This window comes from Leopardus geoffroyi, chromosome C1, assembly GCF_018350155.1.
Source record: "Leopardus geoffroyi isolate Oge1 chromosome C1, O.geoffroyi_Oge1_pat1.0, whole genome shotgun sequence".
NCBI lineage: Eukaryota > Metazoa > Chordata > Mammalia > Carnivora > Felidae > Leopardus > Leopardus geoffroyi.
Window position 1 is genome coordinate 72,187,586 of NC_059328.1, and position 26,218 is coordinate 72,213,803.

Consider the following 26,218-nt stretch of genomic DNA (forward strand, 5'->3'; position numbering starts at 1 on the left):
CAGATCCCTGGTATCCTTTAAAAAATGAGAAAATGGGCAAACACTGGACCTACATTTTCACCTATCAACTTCTCAGCACCCCCAAGGTTGGTCCCCACTATCACCATGGTTCCTCGATGCTGAGGCCAAGTATCAGCTACCACAAATCCCCGAAACATCATTTTTTACCTGGCTGATCCCTGTGAGCCCTTTAGTGCACATACCCTGAGCCAGGGCAACCCCATTATTTTATAGATGATGAAACCAAGGCAAAGCCTCATATGGCTCCTGACTGCCAGAGTCCCAGTGTTATAACAGGTAAGGCCGTTTGTAGAAGGTCCCAGCAGACCTGCTGCCAGTTCCCCAAAGGAATCCTGTAGTCCAGACACACTAGGTGTACCATCGTCACGCATGGTCAAGACCCTGTTCCCTCTGTCTCAAATGTCCTTCACATTCTTGCTCATCTTGTGCTCGCTTCGGCAGCACATATACAGATCCTTGCTCATCCTTTCAGACTCCAAGTATTTCCACCCTCACTCCCCATGCAGAGACGTGTCCACACAGTACTTTGTACCTACTTCAGCAACAGACTGCAGAATCCTCCAGGGGAACATCAATGTTAAAGTGTTCTTTTTGATGTCACTAATTCCTGCCACAGTGCCATGACACATCATGAGCTCTGAATAAATCCAGGGTTCAATGGGAATAAACAATTTGTCCTCGGATATATAGATAAATATACTCATGATGTATATAATGCAAAAAACAGGTTCATAGCATATTCAGCCCATAAGGAACACTCAGACTGATGAACAATCAAGTAAGTGACCTTGAAAACTTTATCTCTGTGACATATGCAATTTCTACTAGCGAAAGCCTTGTTCCAGACGTTGAGACTCCTTGATCAATGTGGCTTGTGAGATATCAGAAGAACCGCAAAGGTCCTAGATGTCTTTCCCACCAGCCTGCCAAGGTGCTTAAAAGCGTACTACATGAACGTATGTGCATTAAGGCTTTTCCCATTAAAATGCAACCCCCCTTCCCCTCTCCTCCTCAGAGGTTACCATAGCTTCAGTTAATTCATCAACTATTTTTCTATCCGATGCATTTATTCTGGAATATCCGGGTAAGTTGTGATAGAGTTAAATAAAGGTAAAGTTCTAGGAAAGGAAAGGGGACAGGCCTGAATGCCTGAAGGAAGTGATGGGGAACAGGCAGTATGCACAATGTTTAAGTACAAGGCTTGTTGGAACCAAGACGCCTGGGCCCAATTCTGCTACCTCCCAGGTGAGTGTCTTGGTGAGTCACTTACCTTCTGTGCCTCCATTTCTTTAGAGAGAAAATGGTGTTAACAAGATCTGCTTCAATGGGGCACTGGTGAATTAAATGAGTCAACATACAGGAGTCATTCAAAACGGTGCCTGACTTAGCGTGGTACTGTTTGCTTCTGTCATTATTAGGAGAGAATGGCAAGAGATTTAGCTCTGAAAGGGGTTGCTCCCGTTCTACCACCTACTGGTCTCCTTTCCCAATTTATACTGATGAAGGGTACAAGGTCTAGAAAGGATGGACAGCTTACCGAAGGCTGCAGGCTAGTGGACGGCAGAGCCAGGACTTCCCCCTCCAGGGATCCGCCCCCCCCCCCACCCCCGCCTAGGAATTTACTGACGAGGAAGAGAGGAAGGGGCTGTGGAAGACCCAAAGAAACCGAGAGGCGAGCTCTAGCTACTCTCCTTTCTAGAGATAATAGGACCCAGGCCTTTGGGACTTCTCTCCAGAGTCGATTCCACGTCTCTGCTCTCGGGTGGGCTCGAAGCCTGAGCAAACGCCACCCTCTGACACACACGCCCACACCCCCGCGCCTGGGCGTACCCTCTAAGTCTGGCACAACGCAGCAACTCGCTGCCCCGCTGGGAGGAAGAGTCAACAGTGGGGTGGACGGGAAAAGTGACATAATCCGGCCGCGGCGCCCTCTGCGCCAGCCTCCCACGCAGCGCGGGCTGGGCCTCGGCCCTCGCCGGGGTGCGGGCTGGGGCTGGGCCTGGGCCGCGGCGGTCTCCCGCGCGCGCTCCATCCCGCGCCCGCCGCGCCTGAGGCCCCGCGGCCGGAGGCCCAGGCACTCAGCAGCAGCGCGGCGGCCGCGCCGTCGCCGGACCCGCTCCCAGTGCCGCCGCCGCCGCCCCCCGGAGCTGGATGACGGAGTCCTGAAAGACTTTCACCAAATATGGGCCGGGGCTGGAAACGTCCTGCGGCGGCGCGCGCCGGAAACCTCGAGTGCTGCCCACCGCGGCGACTCAGGGCGCGCGGGCCGGGCAGCCGGCAGGGGGCGGCGGGCAGCGAGCGGCATGGTGCGCGGACCGCCCCAGCCCGGGTCCCCCAGCCGCGTGGACCCCGCACCCGGTCTCCGCAGCGGTCCCCGGGGCAGCCGAGGCCCTCCCCGCGCGCCAGCTGTCCAGTTCCCGCGGTCAGCCGGATTACCTGTGGCGCTCCCTGCCATCACTCCCCAGGGTGGGTGGGGGAACGCGGCGGGGTGGAAGGGATGGCCCGGCGGCGCCACCTTAAAGCCGGCCTTTCGTCGTCACCACAAATTGTTCTGTTCATTCAAGTGGCTGTAACAGGTGTAGTTGTGAGCCTGGGTGTGCGGGCGAGAGCACCTGACTACGAGAGCACACGCACGCACATGTACACGGCTATTAGAAGCACTCCTAACCGACCAAGGCTGTGGTTCTCAGGACCACCAGCCGCAGCATCACCTGCGTACTTGTTAGAAATGTAGCTAATAAGAAATTCTGGGGTAGGGCCCAGCAATCAGTCTTTTAATCAGTCCACCAGGTGATTCTGAGACACGCCAAAGTTTGAGAACCACTGGTCTAGGGCTAGGAAACCGGAGTCGTCAGTTTTAGGGTGATTCTTATTCTCAGTTGCCGCCAGACAGTGAGCCCTTCTTTTGGTGACCTAAAATTCCCTGGCAGCAGCGAGTGAGAGATGTCCCCATCACTCAGCTCAAACCTGGGAGCTGCTGAAGACAACAAGCAGCTCCTTCTCTGTGCCTTGCAGCACAAGGAAACAAGGCGGCCCGTTATTCCATCATGGGGCGCACATGCAGGGAGGGAGTGAGGAAAAAGAGCAAAAGAAACATGCAGAATTAGCATCCGAAGACACTTACCCATAAACATTTGCACATTTTCCTCTAATCTGTCAACGTGAACTGATCTGCAGCCCTGAGCGAAGAAGGCGAGAAGGCGACGGGACGTCTGGGGTTTCTGGACCGTCCTGAAGCCGGACGTGAGGAGCTGCTGTTCCTCTGGTCCGATGCCTTCGTTTACTAGCAGGCACACCAGGACGCAGTATATGGAAAGGCTGTGCACATAGGTTGCTCCAGTCTCTCCCTCTCCCCCACCTCCTGGCCCGGTTTGCTCTAGCTGGCCCCCCCGCCCCCCTCCCCCACCTCAACATACTCGCAGCTTTAAATGGGCGGCTGATGGTAAGGTTCTCTAAGTTTCTCCTCCAGGGCAAACTCATCCTCCAAGATTCCCCAACTGAAGCCCAGACACAAACCCACACACCCTTGTTAGAAAACTTTAATCTGATTTTTAAAGGAATCTCTGGAATGGCCTGTGTTTCAAAGCTGTGCGGCAGACTGAATCTCTTTGCATATCTCCCGTCCCCCTCAATAAAGGAGCAAGCAAGGTATATACACTGGCCAGTTGGATCATCCATTGTAATTTTATTTTAAATCATGATAGACAGATTGCGTGAAAAACAAGGAATTCCAAAGAATTTCCTGCTCTGGGAACAGAAGTTAAGTCTATATTTAACAACATTTGAAGCTGTCAAGAATGCTTTGTGGTTGGATAACAGAGGCAGAAAAATGTTAAAAACGCAGGCTACTGCTATACCCAAATATGGAAATATTGTTACGTCTGGTGTCTGATTCACCATCTGGAAATACTTACAACCATGAAGTCAAATAGAAAAGACTCCACAACAGAAGCCAGGAACACTCCTCTCCATTCTCTCCCCACGACCTCCTCCCACCCTGTACTGCGCCTACTCACCCCCATCCCCAGTCACTTCATTAAGAGGGAAACGATAATGAAGCTTTAACGCAGGAAAAAAAAAAACGTTTTCTAAGTAATAATGGATGGACTGTCTTGAGTACCAAGTAGGGCCCAGATTTTCCTCTTTATTTGCATAACACCTGACAAGTCCTGAAAAGTAAGCCACGCACCCCAAACCCTCCAACAAAGCCTTAGAGATCCTACTCCCACAAGCCAAAGCCTCTTAGACTTATGAAAGGGCACTTTTGAATGAATGAAACTTAACTCTTTCCTGCCACGGTTCTTTTTATTGGATAATGTTTTAATTGCAATAGCTTCTCATTGTACTTATCAGAGTAATTCACAGAAAAGTTGGCACTGAGGGACTTCTTAAGCAAGACTGCTAAATTGTGAAGAACATCCCTAACACATTAGAAAGGACGAAAAGTTCTAGAGCACATATAAAAGACTGGCATAATTACTTTGGGTTTTTATTAAAATTGCACAAGAATATAGTTTTTGAAACTTTGAGGGAGAATTTATCAGTAACACTAATGATACTGATAGTGTTAAAGCAAACAGTGTGGGGGTCTTCTACGGCATGCGCTGCAGGTAAAACGGGATCTTAAATTCTGCTAACAGTTTTATTACAGAACAGTATATCCGAAAATCTCGTATTCCTCGGTACTTGGCTAGAAAAGCATTGCAATCCATTTGAAATGGGAGGCTTCTAAGTGGTCCCAAGGAAAAGTGTTAAAAACCCCACGAAACTTTTAGCTTTAGATCCATTGGGCCCAATGATGCTGGAATCTGGTTTGGCATTGCAGTACATACAGGTGATGATCTCAGGACAAATTACTGCAAGGTGGTCCCCTCTGCTTTTGGCTGGCTGCTTAGTTAGCAACGCCTCCCGACCGGGGAGGGAGGCTGGAAGGGCTTACCCTGTCTCCCGCATCCGTAAGGAAGTAGAAGTCAGCCTCCCGGAGAACTCCCTGCGTTTGTTTCCTCTCGGACTTCCAACCCAGGCAGTGGGCTGGAACTAAAGTGGGAACCTCCAAAAACAAACAAGTACGACATACCAAAAAAGGGAGGGGGGGGCGGAAGGGGGAAGACCTCTGCCTGGGAATCTGCCAGACGGTGGGGGAAAATGATTCCCCCCCCATTCATAAATGCCACTGCGGGTATTAATTTGCAATACACTTAACTTGGCTAATAAACACCATACCAAAGCTGGGACTTGATTCGAGCATGCCTCCATGAAATCCACAAATAGACTCCTGGCTCACAGACACACTCCCCCTCCCCGTTCGCCTCTCCATAGATAACTTGACTCTCACCTTCTTTGTAAACAAGCAAACAGCTCGCTGCCTTCCCGGGTGAGGGCTTCCAAGGCTGCCCGGTCAACTCGGCATCACCAAACAAAACCACTTTTGTTCCTCCCTCCCAGGTCCTCCCACCCTCCCAGTCCAGGCAAAGTTTTGAACTCGGCCCCCCCCCCCCCTTGCCCCTTCCACCACCATCACCACCATCACGCCAGAAAGAGCCCTCCCAATCGAAGTCATTATTTAAAGTGGAAAAAACGGTAGATTGTTTTCTAGACGGGTCCAGGACAAAAAAAAAAAAAAAAAAAAAAAAGGTGCAACGGAGCCAGGGGAGGCGCTTGGCAGCAGCCCGCGCCAACCAGCATTCCTGAGATGTTTGAGAATTCTGGAACGCGCAGACAGAGCCGACGTCACTGCAACACGCGGCGCCGCGGCCGGCCCGTATAAAAGGCGGGCTCTGGACGCTTGGGCAGACCGCGAGCGAGAGCGCCCCCGAGCAGCACCCGCGCCCTTCGCGCCTCCTCGGGAAGGACCTCAAGAGAAGGACGCTTGCAGCCCGCTCGCCGCCCCAGCCCTCGCCCTCCTGCCACCGGGCCCGCCACCCCGCCGCACGGACCGGAGCCTGTCCCGTCTCCCGGATCCACGCACCAGACCTCGACTGCTGCGCACCCGTGTATCGGCGTCTTTGCTTCCGCGCTCGTCCGGACTCCTGCGCGCCACAATGAGCTCCCGCACCGCCAGGACGCTCGCCTTCGCCGTCACCCTTCTCCACTTGGCCAGGCTGGTGAGTTCTTTTGCCTCCGCTTCCCCATCCGCTCTTCCAGGCCCTTCCCCTTTCCCCAGATTGCTCCCCGCAGAGAAAACTAAACTAAAAAGTTCGGGGGCGTTTCGGGTTAGCTCTTTCTTCAACCCCCCCTGGAGACGCGTCGGGGGGCCTGCTGGCAGCCGCAGCCGCCAAAGGTGGCCGGGTTGGACGGGATCAGAGACCCCCTGCGGACAGGGTCGGAGGAACCCTCCCTTCTCTGGGCTCGTCTGCTAACCGCGCCGAGTCTCACGCGTGCCTTGTCCCCCCACCCCCCTCCAGGCGCTCTCCACCTGCCCTGCCGCCTGCCACTGCCCCCAGGAGGCGCCCAAGTGCGCCCCGGGAGTCGGGCTGGTCCGGGACGGCTGCGGCTGCTGTAAGGTCTGCGCCAAGCAGCTCAACGAGGACTGCAGCAAAATGCAGCCCTGCGACCACACCAAGGGGCTGGAATGCAATTTCGGCGCCAGTTCCACCGCTCCGAAGGGGATCTGCAGAGGTAAGATGCTTGTGGTTTGGCCCCTTTAAAAAAATAATAGTCCCCGTAGTCCAGAAGTTTAGTAATTTTGAGACCATGTATGGTGATGCTTTGTTGTTGGTAGCTTGGCAGAAAGGCACATGATTTCAGCAGTCTGGAATGCAATTCAGTGTGTCTGGGCCCAACGAAAAGCGCATACGGAAAAGTGATTCCTGACTAACTTATTGTTCTGGTCTGGAGTCCCCGAGGAATTGTAGGGAACTTTACCATAAATTGAATTTAACAGCAGAAAATATGTATGAGTTTCAGGCCGTGGTTGGGAATCTTAACTTTATCCTCTTTTCCCTTTCTCTTTCGGTGCTCTTTGCAGCTCAATCAGAGGGCAGACCCTGTGAATATAACTCCAGAATCTACCAGAATGGGGAAAGTTTCCAGCCCAACTGTAAACATCAGTGCACATGTATCGACGGCGCTGTGGGCTGCATTCCTCTGTGTCCCCAAGAACTCTCTCTCCCCAACTTGGGCTGTCCCAACCCCCGGCTAGTCAAAGTTACCGGGCAGTGCTGTGAGGAGTGGGTCTGTGATGAGGATGGTGCCAAGGACCCCGCGGACGACCGGGATGGCCTCCTGGGCAAGGGGCTGGCATTTGATGCCTCGGAGGTGGAGTTAACCAGGAACAATGAATTAATTGCGGTTGGAAAAGGCGGCTCCCTGAAGCGGCTCCCAGGTAAGTTGAGACTGAGCCTGAAAGACCTTGTACTGAAATACATTCCTAGTTTGAAGCTTTGTAGAAACGACTCCTTGAGTCTGTTGGTGTCATTATGCCCCTGAGAAATTTTCCCTCTTGTTTGTCTCTAGCGTTTGGAATGGAACCTCGAATCCTATACAACCCTTCTTTACGTGGCCAGAAATGTATCGTTCAAACAACTTCATGGTCCCAGTGCTCCAAGACCTGTGGAACTGGTATCTCCACACGAGTTACCAATGACAACCTTGAATGCCGCCTGGTGAAGGAAACCCGGATTTGTGAAGTGCGGCCTTGTGGACAGCAGATGTACAGCAGCCTGAAAGTAAGTTCCGGTGGTGCTTGTTGGAGACTGTTGCCTGGCAGCTGGGCGAGATGTGAACCTCTCTTCCGAGACAGAGAAACACTGTTCCTAACTCTCCTTGTTTCCTCTTTCTTACAGAAGGGCAAGAAATGCAGCAAGACCAAGAAATCCCCCGAACCAGTCAAGTTTACTTATGCTGGATGTTCGAGTGTGAAGAAATACCGGCCCAAGTATTGCGGCTCGTGCGTGGACGGCCGCTGCTGCACGCCCCAGCAGACCAGGACTGTGAAGATGCGCTTCCGTTGCGAAGATGGGGAGACGTTTTCCAAGAACGTCATGATGATCCAGTCCTGCAAGTGCAACTACAACTGCCCGCATGCCAACGAGGCGGTGTTTCCCTTCTACAGGCTGTTCAATGACATTCACAAATTTAGGGACTAAATGCCACCTGGGTTTCCAGCGCGAGGGTGAACAAACGAGGGGGGAGAAGAGTGCCAGAATCACAGAGATATGGGTGGGGGCGGTGGGGGTGAGGGACTCATTGTAGAAGGGATGCATTGCTCATTCTTGAGTAGTATTAAGGTATTTTGAAACTGCCAGGTGTGCTGGTGCAGATGGACGGACACTAACGCAGCCACGATGGGAGAATACTTCGCTTCATAATATTGGAGCCCACGTTACTGCTTCATTTTGGAGCTTGTGCTGTTGATGACGTTCTGTTTTCTGTTTGTAAATTATTTGGTAAGCATATTTTTCTCTAGGCTTTTCTTCCTTTTGGTTCTACAATTGTTAAAAAAAAAAAAAAGATTAGTTGATCAGTTAAAGCCTTCATCTTTTGAAAGAAGTAAATGGGAGGGGGTGCCATCCCTTCCTGAAGGGGACACTCTGTGAGTGACCGTGAGAGGCAGCTATCTGCACTCTAAACTGCAAACAGAAATCAGGTGTTTTAAGACTGAATGTTTTTATTTATCGAAATGTAGCTTTTGGGGAGGGAAGGGAAATGTAATACTGGAATAATTTGTAAATGATTTTAATTTTATATTCAGTGAAAAGAATTTATTTATGGAATTAATCATTTAATAAAGAAATATTTACCTAATATCTGAGTGTGTGGCATTCGATATTTTCAGAGACTATCCAAAGTCATTGGCAAAAGCTTAGCGTATTATGCATTCTTTCAATTATTCAACCAGGACTACTTGAGTGCCTACTTTGTGCCAGGAACTGTTCTAGGAGCTTGGGATAAGAGCAGGGAACTAACCTACAAAAATAAGACAATGACTGCTTTTATCTTCAGTTGAGAAAAATCTCTGCATGTAAAGTAATCTGTTTTTAAAACATGTTGAACACTTAGGCATCCTAGGAAGCACAAGGAATCTGAAGCTTAATTTGTGATTTAAATAGTAATGCTTTATGGGGCGCCTGGGTGGCTCATTTGGATAAGCATCGGACTTGGGCTCAGGCCATGATCTCATGGTTCCTGGGTTTGAGCCCCGCGTTGGGCTCTGTGCTGGCAGCTCAGAGCCTGGATCCTGCTTCTGATTCTGTGTATCCCTCTCTGTCTCTCTGTTCCTCTCCCGCTCATTCTCTCTCTCAAAAATAAATAAACATTGAAAAAATTAAAACAAAATAATAATGCTTTATTTTCATAAGAATTCAAAGCCTAAGGGTCTCCATCACTCCATCATTGTAAGGTGGGTATAGTAGGGTCATTTATCATTTTAATTACTAGGTTATTATGCTTGTCACCTTGGAAGAAGAGAGGAACTTGAATGAAACAGTCCATAACCCAGGCTGCCCATATCTAAATTCATGGGCAAGATTAAGTCTGGTTGGATAATGTGTTATAGAAGGTCACTTGTTTATCACTTTATATTTTCCCAATATTGTTCTGAAAGCATAGGAGAACTACTGAAAGATCGATCCACCCTTAGTTGGGAGCAGAAAAAGTCGTGGAGTCTATAGGAGTCAGTTTGTTTTCACTGAATGAGCTTGAAGCAATGACTTGTGTTAATCCTAATAAGCCAGTGATTAGGTAAACATGCTGTTAAATGCAAAGGAATGCAAGGAATTTCAAGTACTTTTCCAATAGCGTGAGGACCGAGCTACCCCATCCCCCCTTTCCTTTTTATAATATACATTATGCTGCTGGAGGAGGGAGCAGTTAGATAGAGTTGGCTATCCAGAAGGTCAAAGGCTAGATGCAGAGCATTCCTAAAAGAAAAGGACCTCAATCTTAGGTCTAGGAGAGGTTGAGAAGGCTGCGTCAATGTTTGTGAAAATGCTGGTAGCCTGTTTTAGAAGAATCTACCTCTTTAGAAAGCACTGACAATAAACCTTTTATAGAGAAGTTTTCCTTTCATCGACGCTCTTGGCTTCTGTTCAAATCCATAGTGAAATATTTCAGTCTGCACTTGGTTAAGAAAGTACTTGAATTTTTAGGTATCGAGAAAGTGCTTTAAAAGAGAACGGGGACAGCTCTTGGGATCCTGTAAAAAATGATTTTTCAAAACAGTTTAATATCAATGCCTTAATGAAGACCTACAGGAAAGCACTGCCTAAGAATCTATTTAAAAGCCTTACTGAAACGCATAAAGGTTCATAGAAATGTGACGGTAAAATGTATGGGCAAAGGCTCTTCTGATTTTGGCAATGTCTTGCCTGAAATATTACAACTTGTGCCTACCCAGTTGTCTGTTTCTTGCCCGCGGCATTGAAATTTTAAGGTCTTTGGGAAGTTAAACACCACCTGTGCCTTCTCCGATGCAGTTAAACAGTGCAATGTAACACGCGAAACAATAAAAGTGTGAGGTTTTTGTGGTGCAATCTTGTTGAGCAGACATCCAAATTCACGGGAAAGATTTTCACATTCCCAGGCACCAATCCTGAGGTCTTTTCCTCCAACACTAAAGCCCAGCAAATTGCTTCTTACATAGAGATCAAAGAGTAATATTTTATAGATCCTTTAAGAGCGTAGGGATGTAATAGGTATACAAATAAGCTCAAATGTGAAACAAAACCAGACATGGGAAAATACTGGATCTCTGGGTCCTTAACCTTATTGTAGTAAATACAATAAGAGTGATGCATAAAGTGGTAATTAGTGCTCAATTAGTGAAGACAAATAGGTACAAATTATGTCCATTTTATTTGGCTATAAAAAAAGTAAAGAAATTCAAAGTAGGGGAGAATAAAATTATGCAAATTAGAACATGGAACCTTTATCTAGGTGCAGTGTGGAGCTCTGCCTACTTCAAGTACTGAGAAAACAAAATCCAACACCAGGCATTTGCACATATGAAATAGAAGTTACATATATAAACATGCATCATAATATACATGTGCCCCTCCACATACAGTAAAGATTTGTGTTCTTCTTACTTTCCAATCCAAAAGACCCTGGTGGTCTTGAGCTGTTTTTGTTTTTTTTTTTTTCTTTTTTAATAGAGATGTAAGAACTGAGAGTCATAGGGTGACCTCAGAATCTCAGGAATTCAGTGAATTTTAAGAAATAGTCTATGGGACATTTAGTACCGTAAGTGGTCTCACTGTGATGATTTTCACTTAAACACATGTGTTATCCACTCCACAAAGAGATGCCACAGAGTCAAAATTAGCAAAGTATATTTTAGAGTTATTTTTCCAGTAGAGAAACTAGATTTGCTTCGTACACTGTCTTTTCTCCTGCCCTCTGGATCCTATTTGTAAGTCAGTGGAGCCACAGCAAGGGTCCAGTAGGACCACAGGACACAACAAAGCTGTGTTCTGAGCAGGGTGGCAGGTGATGCAGGGGAAAGAATCCCAGACTGGAACTGGGAGTCTTTTAGCACCAGCTCTGCCATTAATTAACTAGGTGATTCTGGGCAAGTGTCTGGATGGATCTCTCCTGTTTTAAAATGGAACCATAGCTTCCAGCTGGTTTTTTTTTTTCCACCATAAATATTCTTTTTCATATGCTCTCTTTGGTGCACTGACTTCGTACCTTAAAAACTTCATCTCCTCAAGCAACTGAATGTATGAAGTGAAAGCTACTTGGGTCTTTCTGTAGGCAAATGCACAATGCACTCATCTCCAGGAAGCCTTTGAAAACCGTAATGTTATTTGACCCTTCTTCTTCTCTGAAGTACTCCTGGTTATAGGATGTGGCAATCCCTGGATCTCAGCCTATAGGTCCATGCTTTCATCTTCCTGCATAGCCCGATATCTGGGCCTCATTAAATCCCTGCCCTAAATAACTCATTCTTCAAAACAAGGCGCATTGTGAAGCATGACAATGATGTATGTGTCCTATGGATAGAACGAATTTATTTGTAACTTAGCTTTATTGGTGGTGGGCAATGCTTATCCACCTAATCTTATAAAGTGCAATTCAATTAAGCAAGTACCCAGACGCATTTGTTAGTGCTTTACGACGCTCAGATATTCTTTTTTTTTTTTTTTAATTTTTTTTTCAACGTTTATTTATTTTTTTGGGGACAGAGAGAGACAGAGCATGAACGGGGGAGGGGCAGAGAGAGAGGGAGACACAGAATCGGAAACAGGCTCCAGGCTCTGAGCCATCAGCCCAGAGTCCGACGCGGGGCTCGAACTCACGGACCGCGAGATCGTGACCTGGCTGAAGTCGGACGCTTAACCGACTGCGCCACCCAGGCGCCCCACGACGCTCAGATATTCTGCTCACATATTCGGAATCCACCCCTTTCACATGCCCAGTGCAAACATCCAAAGCTAAGCCATCATCATCTCTTCCCTGAATTACTTAAATGGCTTCACTTGTGACATACTGTATTCCCTAAAGGTGGCTGCAGTAATATCTTCCATCCCACATAATTAATCTTTGTCGCTTCTGCAACGTGACCTTACTGCATGGATGGGGTATATTCTACCCTCTTGGATCTGGTTGGGCTCTTTGCTTTAACCAATGAATATCCAGGAAGCAATGCACTGTGGTGCTAGTTCCAACTGTGGCGATGACTAGAAGCTCCTACTTCATTTCTCTTAGAAATGAGCTTCCATGTAAGAAGCACAATGACCCTGAGACCAGCAGGCTGTGAGAAGCCCATACCACACTGACAGGCCCTAGAGGATAAGAAGACATGAGGAGAAAGAGAAAGGTCAGGGAGAATCTTCATGGGCATCACATGTGCACGAAGAAACCACCTCGGAAGTAGCTCGTCCAGCTCCAGTTGCTGATGTCTTGTGAATCAGAGATAAAATAGCCGTTTGAGTCCTTCCCAGATTTCCTGACCCATAAAATAGTGAGCAGACTAACTGGTTATTTTAAGGCCCTAAGTTTTGGGTGTTGTTTGTTGGATAGCATACATAACCCAAACATCATTGGTTTCCTGCAAAGATTCATTTTCCTTATGGGAACCAGAGTGATTCTTCAAAAATGTGAATCAGAACACGTCAACCCTTGGCTTAAAAGCTCTATGGCTGCCCATTACTCTTGGAATAACGCTCAACTCCCTCCTTACTAAGTACACAGGCCCTAGACCCTGCCTATTTCTTCCCACTCGCCCTCACCACGATCCCACTTGCCTTTTCCTCTTTGAACTAAGCCACATCAGTGCCTCTTCAGGGCCTCTGCACTAGCTGTTCCTCTGTCTCAAATGCCCCTCTTGCCTCAATGTCCCTTAATCTACACTTCTTTTTGTCATGCAGGTCTCAGCATAAATGTTACCTTCTCAGTGACCTTCCCTTGCCACCCAGTCTAAAGTAGTTCATTACATCAAGCAGTTTTATTTTCACCACGGCCCTTAGGCCTACCAGATATTATTTATTTACTATGTCTCCCCGTTCTAGAATAGCCTCTATGAGATGAGAGATTTTTGGCTTTTTCACCACTACAAAAGCATCACTTGATACTGCGCCTGGCATAAAGCAGATGTTCATTAATTTAGATTAATGCTGTCTTAAAACTGCATTATGTAGAAGGCACCCCTCCCTTAGCACAATGTCTGCTTCCTACCTCCCCTTGGGCTTTCCCCTAGGTTGTTCCTCATTCATCCGTCCTTCTATTCATACATCCAGTCAATAGACACCTGCCTGGCACCACTATATTCCACGTACAGTGCTATGGACTAGTTGATGAAGAAGCCTGGTTTCTTCACTTTGGGGACATACATGTAAGCAAAGATGAGTTAAGGTTAGGTTCAGCTGCAAATAAGAAGCTAAATAAAAAATGGCTTAAATAACACAAAGGTTTATTCCTCTGTCATGTGAAAAATCCAGGTAGGCTGTACAGGGCTGATGTGATGCCCTAAGTTTTCGGGGACCAAAGCTTCTGCTATCTTGTTCACCATGTGTGGCCTCCGTTCCCCAATTCACCTCACCTAGCTGCAAGGAAGGCTAGGAAGTGTAGTTCCTATCCTGGGTTGCCACGTCCCCAGCTAAAAATCAGAGATCCTATTACTACAGAGGGGAGAACTAGTAGTCTATACCACATAGCACAAAATACATTATAAGAAGTAGAGTAGGGCACAGAGGATGGTCGAGGGGAAAGCTACCAACTCTCTGAAGCTGGGATGAGAGAGGTTTCTTGGAGGAGTGGTCATCTCAGTAGTTTCTTCAAAGATGCATAGGTCAGAAACTATTCAAAGGCCTTGGTGCTTGAGTTGGAAATTTCTGAAATAACCAGTGATACCTTTCTCATCTCAGCCATTAAGAGAAGTCAAAGACACCCACACTACCTGGGTCCAGAGTCTTACAGATCATTAGTGTTTGAAACAGCTTATATTCTTACTTTGGGTTCAGAAGTATCATGAAGAGGTTATCCATATTAATGTTCTCCAGAGAAACAGAACCAATAAGATATATGTATATGTGTGTTTCCAGCAGGCTGTTTCCAGCCTGTTTCCAGCAGGCTGGAAACTCAGGTAAAAGTTAAATCCATAGGCCAGGCCAGGCAGGCTGGAAACAAGGCAGGGTTTCTATTGTGCAGTCTTGAGGCCAGATTCCTTCTTCTTTGGGAAACCTCAGTGTTTTGTCTTAAGGCTTTCAACTCATTAGATGAGGCCCACCCACATAATGAAGGGTAATCTGCTTTATTCAAAGTCAATCACATCTTTATTTTAAATTTTTTTTTTTCAACGTTTATTTATTTTTGGGACAGAGAGAGACAGAGTATGAACGGGGGAGGGGCAGAGAGAGAGGGAGACACAGAATCGGAAACAGGCTCCAGGCTCTGAGCCATCAGCCCAGAGCCTGACGCGGGGCTCGAACTCACGGACCGCGAGATCGTGACCTGGCTGAAGTCGGACGCTTAACCGACTGCGCCACCCAGGCGCCCTTCAATCACATCTTTAAAATACCACTACAGCAACATTGAGACTGGTGTTTGACCAAACAAATGGGCATCATAGCCTAGCCAAGACGACACAGAAAATTAGCCATCATAGTACCTGTGTAGTAGAACCTTTTGGGGGCAAGAACCTCATGTCTACTCTCTAAAATAGAATGAATGGGGTGCCTGGGTGGCTCAGTTGGTTAAGCAGCCGACTTCAGCTCAGGTCATGATTTCACAGTTCGTGAGTTCGAGCCCTGCGTCAGGCTCTGTGCTGACAGTTCGGAGCGTGGAGCCTGCTTCAGATTCTGTGTCTCCCTCTCTCTCTGTTCCTCCCCCACTCGTACTCTGTCTCTCTCTCAAAAATAAATAAAGATTAAAAAATAAATAAATAAAACGGAATGAATTTGAGCAGAGTCAGAAAAGGTAAAAGCTTTGCTAGTTATACCCAAGACGTTCCCAGGCCTGTCGTTGTGCTTATGCATGAGTGGGGAAGGGCTCCAGCATTTATTTGACATCAATCAGATTTGTGGGCTTCTCAGAAACGCTCCTGGTACACTGACCGCAAGGTCCTTCTGGAACTGGCAGGATCTACTTTAGTCAAGATGGCTGCAGGGTGGGGGAGTGGAGAGAGATCCTGATAAGACCTCTAGAGAAAAGCTTTCTGTAAATCTGTCTGGATACAGCAGGACACAATCCATCACTTGCACACACCCCGAGAGAGACAAAGAGCACTCCTTCTTCTGGCCCTTCATGCAAATCCTCACTGTAGCACTGACACCACTATATTGTGACTCGTTCTTTAACTGCTCCCATGAGATTTTAAGCTCCTTGAAGGGTTTTGGTCAATGAATGAGTACCAACTAAGAATAAATTGGAAGGAGTATGAGAACTGTGTTCTAACATCTCCAGATCTTCATGGAGAAGAGAAAGCAAGTTTGTTCTAAATCGCCCCAGGGCAGAACTCCCAAGCTGGTGGCTTGGGCAGGATTGGGCCAATAGACAACGTTTTGTTCAACTGGCACAGGGTTTATAAAAACTGAGCTTTGTTGCCAATATTTGAAAGCTGAGAAGTTTTTTTTAAGAAGTCCAAACTTCTGGCTTCTTTTGAAAAATTCCTAGATCTGCAGCAGTGGACTACATTCTCTACATGGCAGCTTCTGCATGGTGAGAGCAGTGTTACAGCTTCCTCGGAACGTGTGCTCTGCTGTTCACCAGCACAGACTGCGGAGAAGAGACACGTATGTGTACGTGTGTGGTTGGGGGAGGTGAAGGGCGGGGAAGAGACGATCTTTAAAAAACACAGGTTCTTTCTTTACTGGCACAACCCAGAACACTCCTTGGAAGTGCTTAGAAAAGTAATGTTTAGCACGGGAACCGTGTTATAAGCACAGGAAAAACAGAGGCCACGTCATTCATTTCAAATGGCCATGGGGCTATAAACATGCCGTCACTTCCCAGCTTCCTTCTACGGTAACAGTCTGTGTATTTTTGAGTAGAAGTATACCCATTCCACGTAAAATACCATGTCACATTTTCCCACCGACACCGGATGAGTTGATCAGAGATATACCCTGCATCCCGAACCTCTGCTGAATTTAACCAGCCATTTTTGTAGTGACCAAAGAGCCTTCCAAGGGGAATCACAACCCATAGCCAGGATTTTGCTCTAGAATTTTTTTTTTTTTAATGACTCAAAGTCCTTCCTTCAAGTGCTGTCACATAAATAATACTCATTTTTCAGAGACATTCAATAAACTCCAGAGAGACTGAGAACTTGTCTAAGTAGTTATAGTTAGCTAGCCAGTAGCAGAGTGGAAGATGGACCTCAGAGGATTTATTCTTCAGGCTTATCTCTGACAGGGGCATTTGGACACAGGAAAACACTTGGGTTACAGGGAAGTTGGGGCTGGTTCTTTGGTGTCAGTGTGGCTCCTGGGAAGACTTGGGCCAATGGATTTTCTATAGGCGAGTCAGGATCGTCAGCATCCCGCTGCAAGGATGACGCCCTTCTCCGGCAAACAGAGAATGATTCAGCATGTAAAAATTTGGATCTTCTGTTAAGGAGATTTGTTAGCTAAAAAAAGAAAAAAACAAAAAACAAAAAAACAAAAAAAAACGTTGCTCATTCATGGAGAGAGTTTAAATTCTGGGCTCATGAGCAAAACTTGAGAGAGGTCCTTCCTATATTCCAAATTAGTTTGTTCTTGGAAAGGAGCCTATGTCTTTAATTGACTTCTTGCATTCAGAATGATACTTAGCTATTTACAGTGTTCTCTTTAATGTCTGGGGTTTTTTTCTTAACAAAAGGAAGGCATACTTATGCAAGAACATTGTAAGAAATACAGACTGTCAAAAACGAAGGTCCCTAGGAAACATTCCCCTTTACACACATGCACGTGCACCCACGCACATGCATACACACATACTTTTAAGTGCATAATGTGTATTATTCACAGATTTTGGGGTGTGACTAACTTGCATTTATTAATATTATTATTATGAACAAAAAAGATTAGACTATATATAGAGCTTTACATTTACTATACCTTGAAAGTCAATTAATGTTGATATATGCAGTTCTCCCAAAATCGCTATAATTGCTTTATAGATTTTCCTTGTATTATTGATATGCCACAATCTATTTATTCATTTATTTATTTAAGTTTATTTATTTTGAGAAAGAGAGAGCGAGCGAGCATAAGCAGGGAGGGGCAGAGAAAAGGAGAGAGAGAATCCCAAGCAGGCTCCACGCTGACAGTGTGGAGCCGGACACAGGGCTGGATCCCAAGAACCGTGAGATCATTACCTGAGTGGAAATCAAGAGTCAGATGCTAGGGGGCGCCTGGTTGTCTCTGTAGGTTGCGCAACCGACTTCGGCTCAGGTCATGATCTCATGGTTTGTGGGTTCAAGCCCCGTGTCTGGCTCTGTGCTGACAGCTCAGAGCCTGGAGCCTGCTTTGGATTCTGTGTCTCCCTCTCTCTCTGCCTCTCCCCTGCTGGTGCTGTCTCTCAAAAATAAATAAATGTAAAAAAATTAAAAAAAAAAAGAGTCAGATGCTTAACCGACTGAGCCACTCAGGAACCCCTGGTGTGCCATAATTCATTTTCAAGTTTTCTCTCTCTCATTTGACCAGGAAAGGAAATCCCCTGTTGACATTCTAACCTGAGGGATTGCATCAGATCTGGCTTCAGCCAACTTGAGTCTCATTCCCTTATCAGTGATAGGTCCTAATTGGTGATCCTCAAGGAGAAATCCTGTGGGGGTAGGGAAAGGTTCTGAGAAAAGGGCCTTTGATAATAAAAAGAGACTGGGAGAGGAAATGCCTTTCGTCTTTCCTGGGCATAACTTGTCTCCAGCCCAGGCAGGAAGCATCACTGACACACTGAAGATGACAAAGCAGAAAGGTGAAAAGCCCCTGAGTCTCTAAAGAGATCACTAAGCTGCTGAATCACCCAGAGCTGGGCTCACCTGAAATGCAGACCTCTTGCTTGGTGTGATGATAAACCTCCTACTGTTTAAGCTGGTTCTGTTAAGCCAAATGTTACTTACAGCTAAAAGCATCCTAACTGATGATTTTATACTTGGCCCTTTTTGATGTCTGTAAGTTTTATAAATAATGTAGCAATAACCATTTCCAAAGGAGAAGAAAGTACTTTTAGATGTGAATGAATAAACCAACAAACAAATATTTGGCAGGAATATAACTCAGTTATTAACATTCACTGGGGCGCCTGGGTGGTTCAGTCGGTTAAGTGTCCGACTTCGGCTCAGGTCATGATCTCGTGGTCTGCAGGTTCGAGCCCCGCGTCGGGCTCTGTGCTGACAGCTCAGAGCCTGGAGCCTGTTTCGAATTCTGTGTCTCCCTCTCTCTCTGACCCTCCCCCGTTCATGATCTGTCTCTCTCTGTCTCAAAAATAAATAAACGTTAAAAAAAAATTAAAAACAAAAACAAAAACATGCACTTGATTGGCTATGGGTCAGCTAGACATGGGTAACAAAAAGGAAATAATGACACAGGGCCCCTGGTCTCAAGGGTAGCACATCTAGCAGAGATAGTAATATATACAAGTAATTCTAGTGCACTGTAACTGTGCCAGAAACTTAGGAATATGAGAATTCAGAGGGTAGTCAAAAAAAGCTTCACAGAGGACACAGTATCTGAACAGAGTTTTGAAGGATGAATAGGAGTCTGTTTGGAATTACGTCCCAAGTTGAAAAATACCGAAGTATTCAAAGCCTACGAATACTATCAGAGTCAGCAAATGCACAGCCTCAGACAAGACCTGAGCACTAAAAGCCATTTTGCATCTTCACTTTTGCACTTGTGGCTGAGAAGAGGAAAAGCAGCCCTCAGTAGGGACCTACAGGAGACCTGTCCTGGTGATGGGGACACGCCTGTCCCTTCCATGGGTGTTACCTTTGGAAATCCCCCACCCGCACAGTAATAAGAGCTGCCAGCCTGCACAGGGTGAGGTAGCACTGACATCACCAGATATGAGCTGGAAATGGTGAAGTGCACCATACCCCCAGGAGACAAAAGCGGTCTGCTTCCCCCACACAACAGCCTCCATATGACAGGATAACCTCAGGCTGCCAGGACCTAGCCTGGTCCTGACCCACCGGTGGGTCACCCAAGGCAGCCCCAGTGACTACTTGGACCCGGTGGCAAAGGCAAAAAGCCCAGAGAGAAGCGACCTGGAAAACTTGGTTACTGCCATCTGATGCTCTTGTGTTTGTGCCACAGGTCAGATTCCGGTAGGAGGCCGGTCCCTTAATGGCTTCCGGTTCCTCCTAGAATAATGCTCATCCTTACCACTAGCTGCGCACAGTCTTCTTGTCCAGGATTTTAAAGGCTGTGGTAATGTGACATGCAAGTAAAAGGCCACAGGGACAGCTCCATAACCTCATCTATTCCTCCAGACATGAAAGAACTGTCATAATTGCACTCACAATCAAAGTGAATGTCGAGAAAAGGCATTAACTAAACAGCCAGGAGTCCTCACATTCTGTATAGGCAAGTGTGAATAAGTAATTCATGGTCTTTCTGTGCTGCATCAATGAATTAGAGGATTTGGATTTTTTTTTTTTATTATGTCGATGCATTTGGTCTAAAGCATGCTGGGTATTTGCATATGCACCAAGGGACTTCTTGAAACCCCCCCCCATGCAGTCATCTTCCCTGTCATCTGCCTAGAAGCTGTACATTCTCTACAATCTCAGAAGAAACTAGGTCTCTTGGCATGTTGTGGGAACACAGCTATTGAAATAAATGGAACATGGCAAGTGTACAGGGCCAGTAACAGGAGCCACTGCTTTTTTTTTTTTTTTTTTTTTGGGTGAGGAATGGTGACGCCAAAAAAAGAAAGGGAAGAAATCCCCTGTAACATTAGATAGACTGTAAGAAACTGTTCTGAATTTGGGCCAAAAAATCAAGATTAGCAGTCACACTGAAGTGTTTTTGTATTGCATTTTTGGCCTCAGTAACAGAAATTCATTCATTGACCTATATCTGCACACACACTTATATCTGTCTGTTGCACACACGCACACACAGCCTTGTGGTTTATAATTCCTGTTTGTTATAGGTCAGGTGTAGTGCTGGGTCCCGGAGGGTACAGTTCACTAAGGACTTGCGTCTACGAATCACGGGATCAAGAAGAGTGTCCTCATTCCTCAAGGGCTGCTACCGACACCTGTCTCTGCTACTTTGCTCCTCTGGTTTTCCTGCGACCTGCATGCAAGGGAATCGGGGCTAGGCTGCTACACACGCCTCACTCCCAGAATGGAGGGAGGGCAAGGCCACTCCAGCCCAGCTTCCCTGGAGAACCATGGAAAAGGGGCATTATTTTAAACTTATGATATACATTCTCTGCAAAGGGAAATCCACGAGGTATACTCACACAGGGGCCCAATTTTATTCTTCAACTATCAAACTCCACTTGGAGTCCTGTGGTATTAAACCATTACTTAGCACTTTCACGTACCCTATATCATCTAAGACATGGATGACTGCAAGACACGACATCATTTTACATACCTTTAAGAAAAACCCAGCCAATTATGGCCAGCTATGTCATAGTTGCATGCTTGCAGTCAAATGTATCTTGATTACAGAGCTGTTAAAGGGTAAAAATATGTACATTCTAGAATCGATGATACCCAAGGGCTTGTCTAACTAGACTTAGTTCTAGTGTAGTGTGTGAGTTCTCAGTGGGCAGGAACACATCTTTCTTCAAGATTTGTTTAAATGTTTATTTATTTGAGGGAGAGAGAGAGTGGGGGCAGGTCAAAGAGAGAAGGGGAGAGAGGATCTGAAGTAGGCTCTGTGCTGACAGCAGAGAGCACGGCGCGGGGCTCAAACTCAAGAACTGTAAGATCATGACCTGAGCCAGAGTCAGACGCTTAACTGACTGAGCCACCCACGTGCCCCAACAGGAACACATCTTATAGTCCTTCTCTACTTTGCTGTGTCTAGCACAGTGTCATGCACATAGAAAGTGCACAATAAACTTGATAATAAATGAATGATGATAATGAATGAATGAATGAATGAATGAATGAATTGACTAGCTGAGACAAATTCTACGTCCCCCTTACAGCATTCAGTCAGCCCACTTGAATAGAGGTAAGAAGGTCCAGATTGGGTCTGCTTCTTCCTATTACACCCAACTTTGGAAACAGTCAGACTCAACGAGCAGACGTGGAGGGGGAGCCTTTAGCACTTACAGCACTTACTCAAGATCCAATCACCTTAAGCCCTGGTCAAGGAGCTGCTGGCCAGACACGCTGTGACGCCAGGCTCCTTGGGGACCTATTTATGTTTCTCCTGAAAACCGGTGTGTAATATCAAACTTCTGAAAATAAAATCACAGTTTAAGTGGACTATGGGAGCTGGCTATTTAGAGAAGCCTGCTGGCAAGTTCTCTCTTGTAAAGTCAATAACCAGCCCAGATTTATCTATTTTATGACTTTGTATTTTTCTGTATCGCGTTCCCGTAGAGCAAGGCACACCCTTATATTGAGTTTCCCCACAGTAGAGTCTTTGTGCTGGGTCAGTAGCTTGAAGCGTTTTTGCTACAACGGGCCTCTTTCCCTTGAGGGTTCCTGGTCTGCTCGGGCGGTCCCAGTTAGACCAATCCCCTCCCCCAGAGGCCAGGGCTTCGCTGCAGTGGATGGAGCAAATGGAAATCACATTTTCCTTTGTTTTGTTTACTTTAGAATGAAGTTACTTCTGACCAGAGAGTGGCATTCCAACTTTAGAGACATGGGCCACAATGATAACACAGGCATGTACCCTGCACAGAACACAGCACATGTGAGCATGCCACATGTGTGCGGAGGGAGAGGAATGGGCTTCATACCTTCGACCCCTGTGTACTAAGCATCTGAGACATTCCAGGTTCTGTGCTATTTCTTTCGGGGAACAAAGAGATGAACAAGACGCAGCCCCTGGCCTCACGGTCTAGTTACAGTAAGCTGTGCTGAAAAACAATGCAGGTGTGAGGCTGCCTCAGCCTCAGAGAGTTGGAGAAGGTTTTACGTGGAGTACAATCTGGAAGTCAGGTCTTGGTAGAAAAGGGGAAGGGAAAAAAAAATAAAAACAAAAAAACAAAAAAGAAAAGGGGAAGGGAGAAAGGGCAAGCTGAGTAGTGAGAACAGCATGTGCAAAGGCACGGGTGTGCAAGACCGTGGGAACCCAAGAAACTGTCGGTCAGAGGGCACTCTGCAAGTATCTCCTTTTATTCCCATCCAAAGCCGGTGACACTAAGGTGAAAGACATCCCTGGACTGGATCCATAATCACAAGGCCTCCAGGCAATCCTAAACTTGACTGCCCACATCTCCTGTTTCCCACAGACCTATGAACCTCTAGTCCTGGTGCTGTTGGTGCCACAGGACCCACAGGACCCACCGATGGGAAATCGGACCCACATTCTTGAAAAGATCTTCTCCTCTATAGTTTTGTAGGCTAAACGGTGGGAGAAGCAGGAGAGAGCCAGTTAGGTTCTTCAATGGTGGTTCTGGAACGAGGCTGTACTACCCAGTCAGAAATGCCAGATGGCTTCCTTATACTTGCTTAGTTCTCTTCACTTGTACATCCTAAACTGTCACATGCTTGCGAAATCTGCAGGCTCATATTTGCCTGACCTGCTCCTCTGAGTCTCCCCCCAGGGTGTGATAAATAATCCCCGGAAAACACAAGTTCTCATAATCCCTTCAAAGTGGTGAGAGACATCAGAGGCAGCGGCTATGGGTTTCTGAGGCTTGAATTCTCATATTCCTAATCTCTGGGCACAGTCTCCCGTCATCGTTGGCGGACAATTCTCCCCCTTCTTAATGGTGGGCATATACCATCTGTTTTACTTAATACTATTCAGTCAGACTAAAAATGACAGAACTCCAGAGGTGAACTGGGGGACCCTACACTTGGGAGCGACTTGGAGGTTCCTGGCTCCACCTACCCCCAGAACCCTTTCCCCACATCCTTGGCAAGGAGTGACCCATGCTTTTCTTACTCACAGAGGTGGTATCCGCTCTGCCTCCTTCTGTAGTTCATGCTCCAGAAGTGTGAGCTGTTCTTCTGAATACTAATGTGAAATCCTTCTCCCTATAACTTTTAGTAACGGTTAATGGTTGTCCTCCTGGCAGTCCTCAGAATGAATGTGGTCCTCTCAATTATGGGCTCCATCCCTACCTGCATTCCCAGCCTTTCTTTTCTTTTCTTCTATTTGTTCCTTTGTTTGTTTTTTGTTTTTCTCTTAAACATTTACAGTGGGTACAATTATTCCTCACATGGTCTAGTCTTCGGGTCTTCATTCTCTAGTTGCTTGCTTCCAGATACACTTGAGTTTGTCAAGATCCCTCTAAAAAGGGGATATTGGTGGATTCACAGAGCCCTCTAGATCTCTCCTGAGTGCCAAGGCCAGGAAGCCTATCAGCTCCCTTCAGGACTCTAAGCGCACTTTTATTCACGAATCCACTTTCCCTACTAAATAGTGAGCACTTCTTCCCTAGCCTTTCCAGCCCCCAGCACAAGTGCAGACAAGTTTCAGAATCCGAGAGACAACACGATATAGGAGAATTGGGTCTTCACTTGCTTCGTATCCCCACACACCAGCGCAGAGCCTGGTAACCAGGCTGTAATAACTGTATGGTCCATCAGCCGATTCATTGGTTTAATGAAAGCAGGCTAAGCTTGCATTTAATTTCTAGGCAGTATGTCAATACTTATTAATATAATAATTTTTAACTGACATCTTAAGGTCTCCTCAGATGACCTTCTGTAAGGATAACCCACCACTTCTACTTGTGTTACTGCCTTTCCTTAATGTAAATTTAGGCTTTGGCATTTGCGTAACCCTTCCAAAATGTGATGGCTTAAAACAACAAGGACTTATTATTTGTCACAATTTTGTCTGTTGGCTAGGTGCAGCTGGGTGGTTATTCATGCAGTGACTCACTGAGCCAGGAGCTTGGGTGGGGGCTGAAACGTCCAAGATGGGCTCTCATCTTGTGGCTTCCCCATTGTTCAGTTGTTTAGACTGAGCTTCTTTACAGTCAAACAGCTGGCTTCTAAGAGGAGATGTTCCAAGAGGATGGTCCCGATGTGTAAGCATCTATTAAGCCCACTAGTGCTTCAGACTCACTAATGTCGCACTGGCCAAAACAAGTCACATGGTCAAACCCAGAGTCAATGTGGGAGAGAACTGCACCTCCTTGGGTACCAGGAGGTGATTCACTGGGGGCCACAAGTGAATCCGTAGTCTTACAGTCTATTATATTTATCCTTATTAAGTTTCATTGTTACACTTTTGAGAGGGAGTTCTTTTTTTTTTCATGGCTTTACAAATTCGGACTTTTTCTGGATATAGGCAATGAGGAGGAGGAGGAAGAGGAGGACACATCGTTTATTGTCTATTGTGTGCCAGGTTATTCTTTACAAATTTATGATTCCCGAAAAACAGCCCAAGGACAGAATTATTATTTTCATTTTAGAGATAAGGAAAATGAGGTTCAGAGAATCTCAATAACTTCCTCAAGGTTTCACATTTAATTGAAGATAAGATTTCAAGGTAGGTTTCTAACTCCGAAGCATGTGTTTTCTTTTGTTGTTGTTGTTGCTGTTTTTTTGTTTCTTTGTTTTTTTTTTTTGTTTTTTTTTTTGTTTTTTTACCACTGTACGATGCTGTTTCTCAAAGTCTGCACTTTTGACTCAGTGAAATATATAATTACCTGCAAAAAATGATTTTCAAATTCTAATAAAGAACCCAAGAAGTCAGAAAATGCAAAATAACTTTTCTTTCTCTAGAGTTCCTTATATGTTTAAATCTCATTTTGTCCCAGAGTATTTCGGTGTCTATATATATATATATATATATATATATATATATATATGTGTATATATATTCCCCTGAGAATTGAAGGAGCCCTAAAGTGCCGATCATACGGTAAGGCTGGGGTGTTTAAATATCTGAATGAAGGTTTTGATAAGATTCTATATACATGGTTATAAGGCAGGGTTCCTACACAAGAAAGCTGAGATTGAACTTGAAGTCAATCTTAACCCCATCCATACTGTCTGAACTGGCCTCCAAGTAGAGAACTATGCTTTTTTCTTTATCTACTCTGGTAAATTATTAAAGGGCTCTTCTGCCCAAGGGGAGATCATTAACTACCTGGGAGGTTGTGGAAGGCATCTGGCAGGTGCAGCAAGGAGAACCAGGGCAGCTCCAGTAAGGATGCAGAGCTGAGCTTCCTGAGGCAGCTTCCGCTGGTCAGCCAGAATGAGGGAAAGACCACCATGGGGGCAGGAGGAGATGGGGATGGGCCAGTGGGCAAGAAAGGAGGCAAGAATGGGATGGGGAAGAGGACCTCCCTTGTTTAGCTTGCAAATGGATTTTAAACTCATTAGGTAATAAAAATCCCATTTGCTTGATTGAAAATGTGCATATGTACCTGCATTTGCCCACACTTTTTCCTTCCTCCCATGGAGAGTGCAACTATGAGGTGACAGCCTCGTTAATTGCAAAAATAGAGGCTGGGGCAAGTGCCAGATTGGTCACTGGAGAAATGTTTATGTAGATGACACAGAAGAGCAGAAGTGGCTGGGAGTCAGGACCTGAGCTAACCTCTTTACCAGCCCAATCTCCTCATGTCACAGCTGAGGTGAGACTTCTAAGACAGGGCTTTTCCCTTGGCATTGGTGCTGTTGCCAATCTCCGTAGGTTTAATGAATGTTGTGGGGAAACAGTTGAAAGCACTT

At 46.1% G+C, this 26,218-nt stretch overlaps 3 protein-coding genes across 9 annotated transcripts in view; 1 reads left to right on the forward strand and 2 right to left on the reverse strand.

The window, feature by feature from the left end:
- DDAH1 (dimethylarginine dimethylaminohydrolase 1) overlaps window positions 1-5,482 on the reverse strand; it is a 246,140-nt gene extending 240,658 nt beyond the window's left edge. For 2 of the 7 annotated variants that reach the window (XM_045478111.1, XM_045478110.1), the window contains exon 1: window positions 5,357-5,474. Coding sequence is in view for 4 of the 7 variants with exons in the window: in XM_045478100.1 (XP_045334056.1) it covers window positions 3,146-3,304; window positions 3,438-3,699 (421 nt within the window). In the remaining 3 variants the exon portion in view is untranslated. The other 5 variants (XM_045478102.1, XM_045478103.1, XM_045478098.1 and 2 more) reach the window with 5 other exon arrangements.
- Window positions 5,483-5,755: 273 nt separating this feature from the next.
- CCN1 (cellular communication network factor 1) lies at window positions 5,756-8,766 on the forward strand. Its single transcript, XM_045478118.1, has 5 exons — window positions 5,756-6,125; window positions 6,426-6,639; window positions 6,989-7,345; window positions 7,477-7,688; window positions 7,806-8,766. The coding sequence occupies exons 1-5, from the start codon at window positions 6,063-6,065 to the stop codon at window positions 8,106-8,108; spliced, it is 1,149 nt and encodes a 382-aa protein (XP_045334074.1). The 5' UTR covers window positions 5,756-6,062; the 3' UTR covers window positions 8,109-8,766.
- Window positions 8,767-15,897: 7,131 nt separating this feature from the next.
- ZNHIT6 (zinc finger HIT-type containing 6) overlaps window positions 15,898-26,218 on the reverse strand; it is a 106,700-nt gene continuing 96,379 nt past the window's right edge. Inside the window, exon 10 of the mRNA XM_045478125.1 lies at window positions 15,898-17,029. Within this exon, the coding sequence (XP_045334081.1) occupies window positions 17,013-17,029 (17 nt within the window). The 3' untranslated portion in view covers window positions 15,898-17,012. The remainder of the gene's footprint in view (window positions 17,030-26,218) is intronic.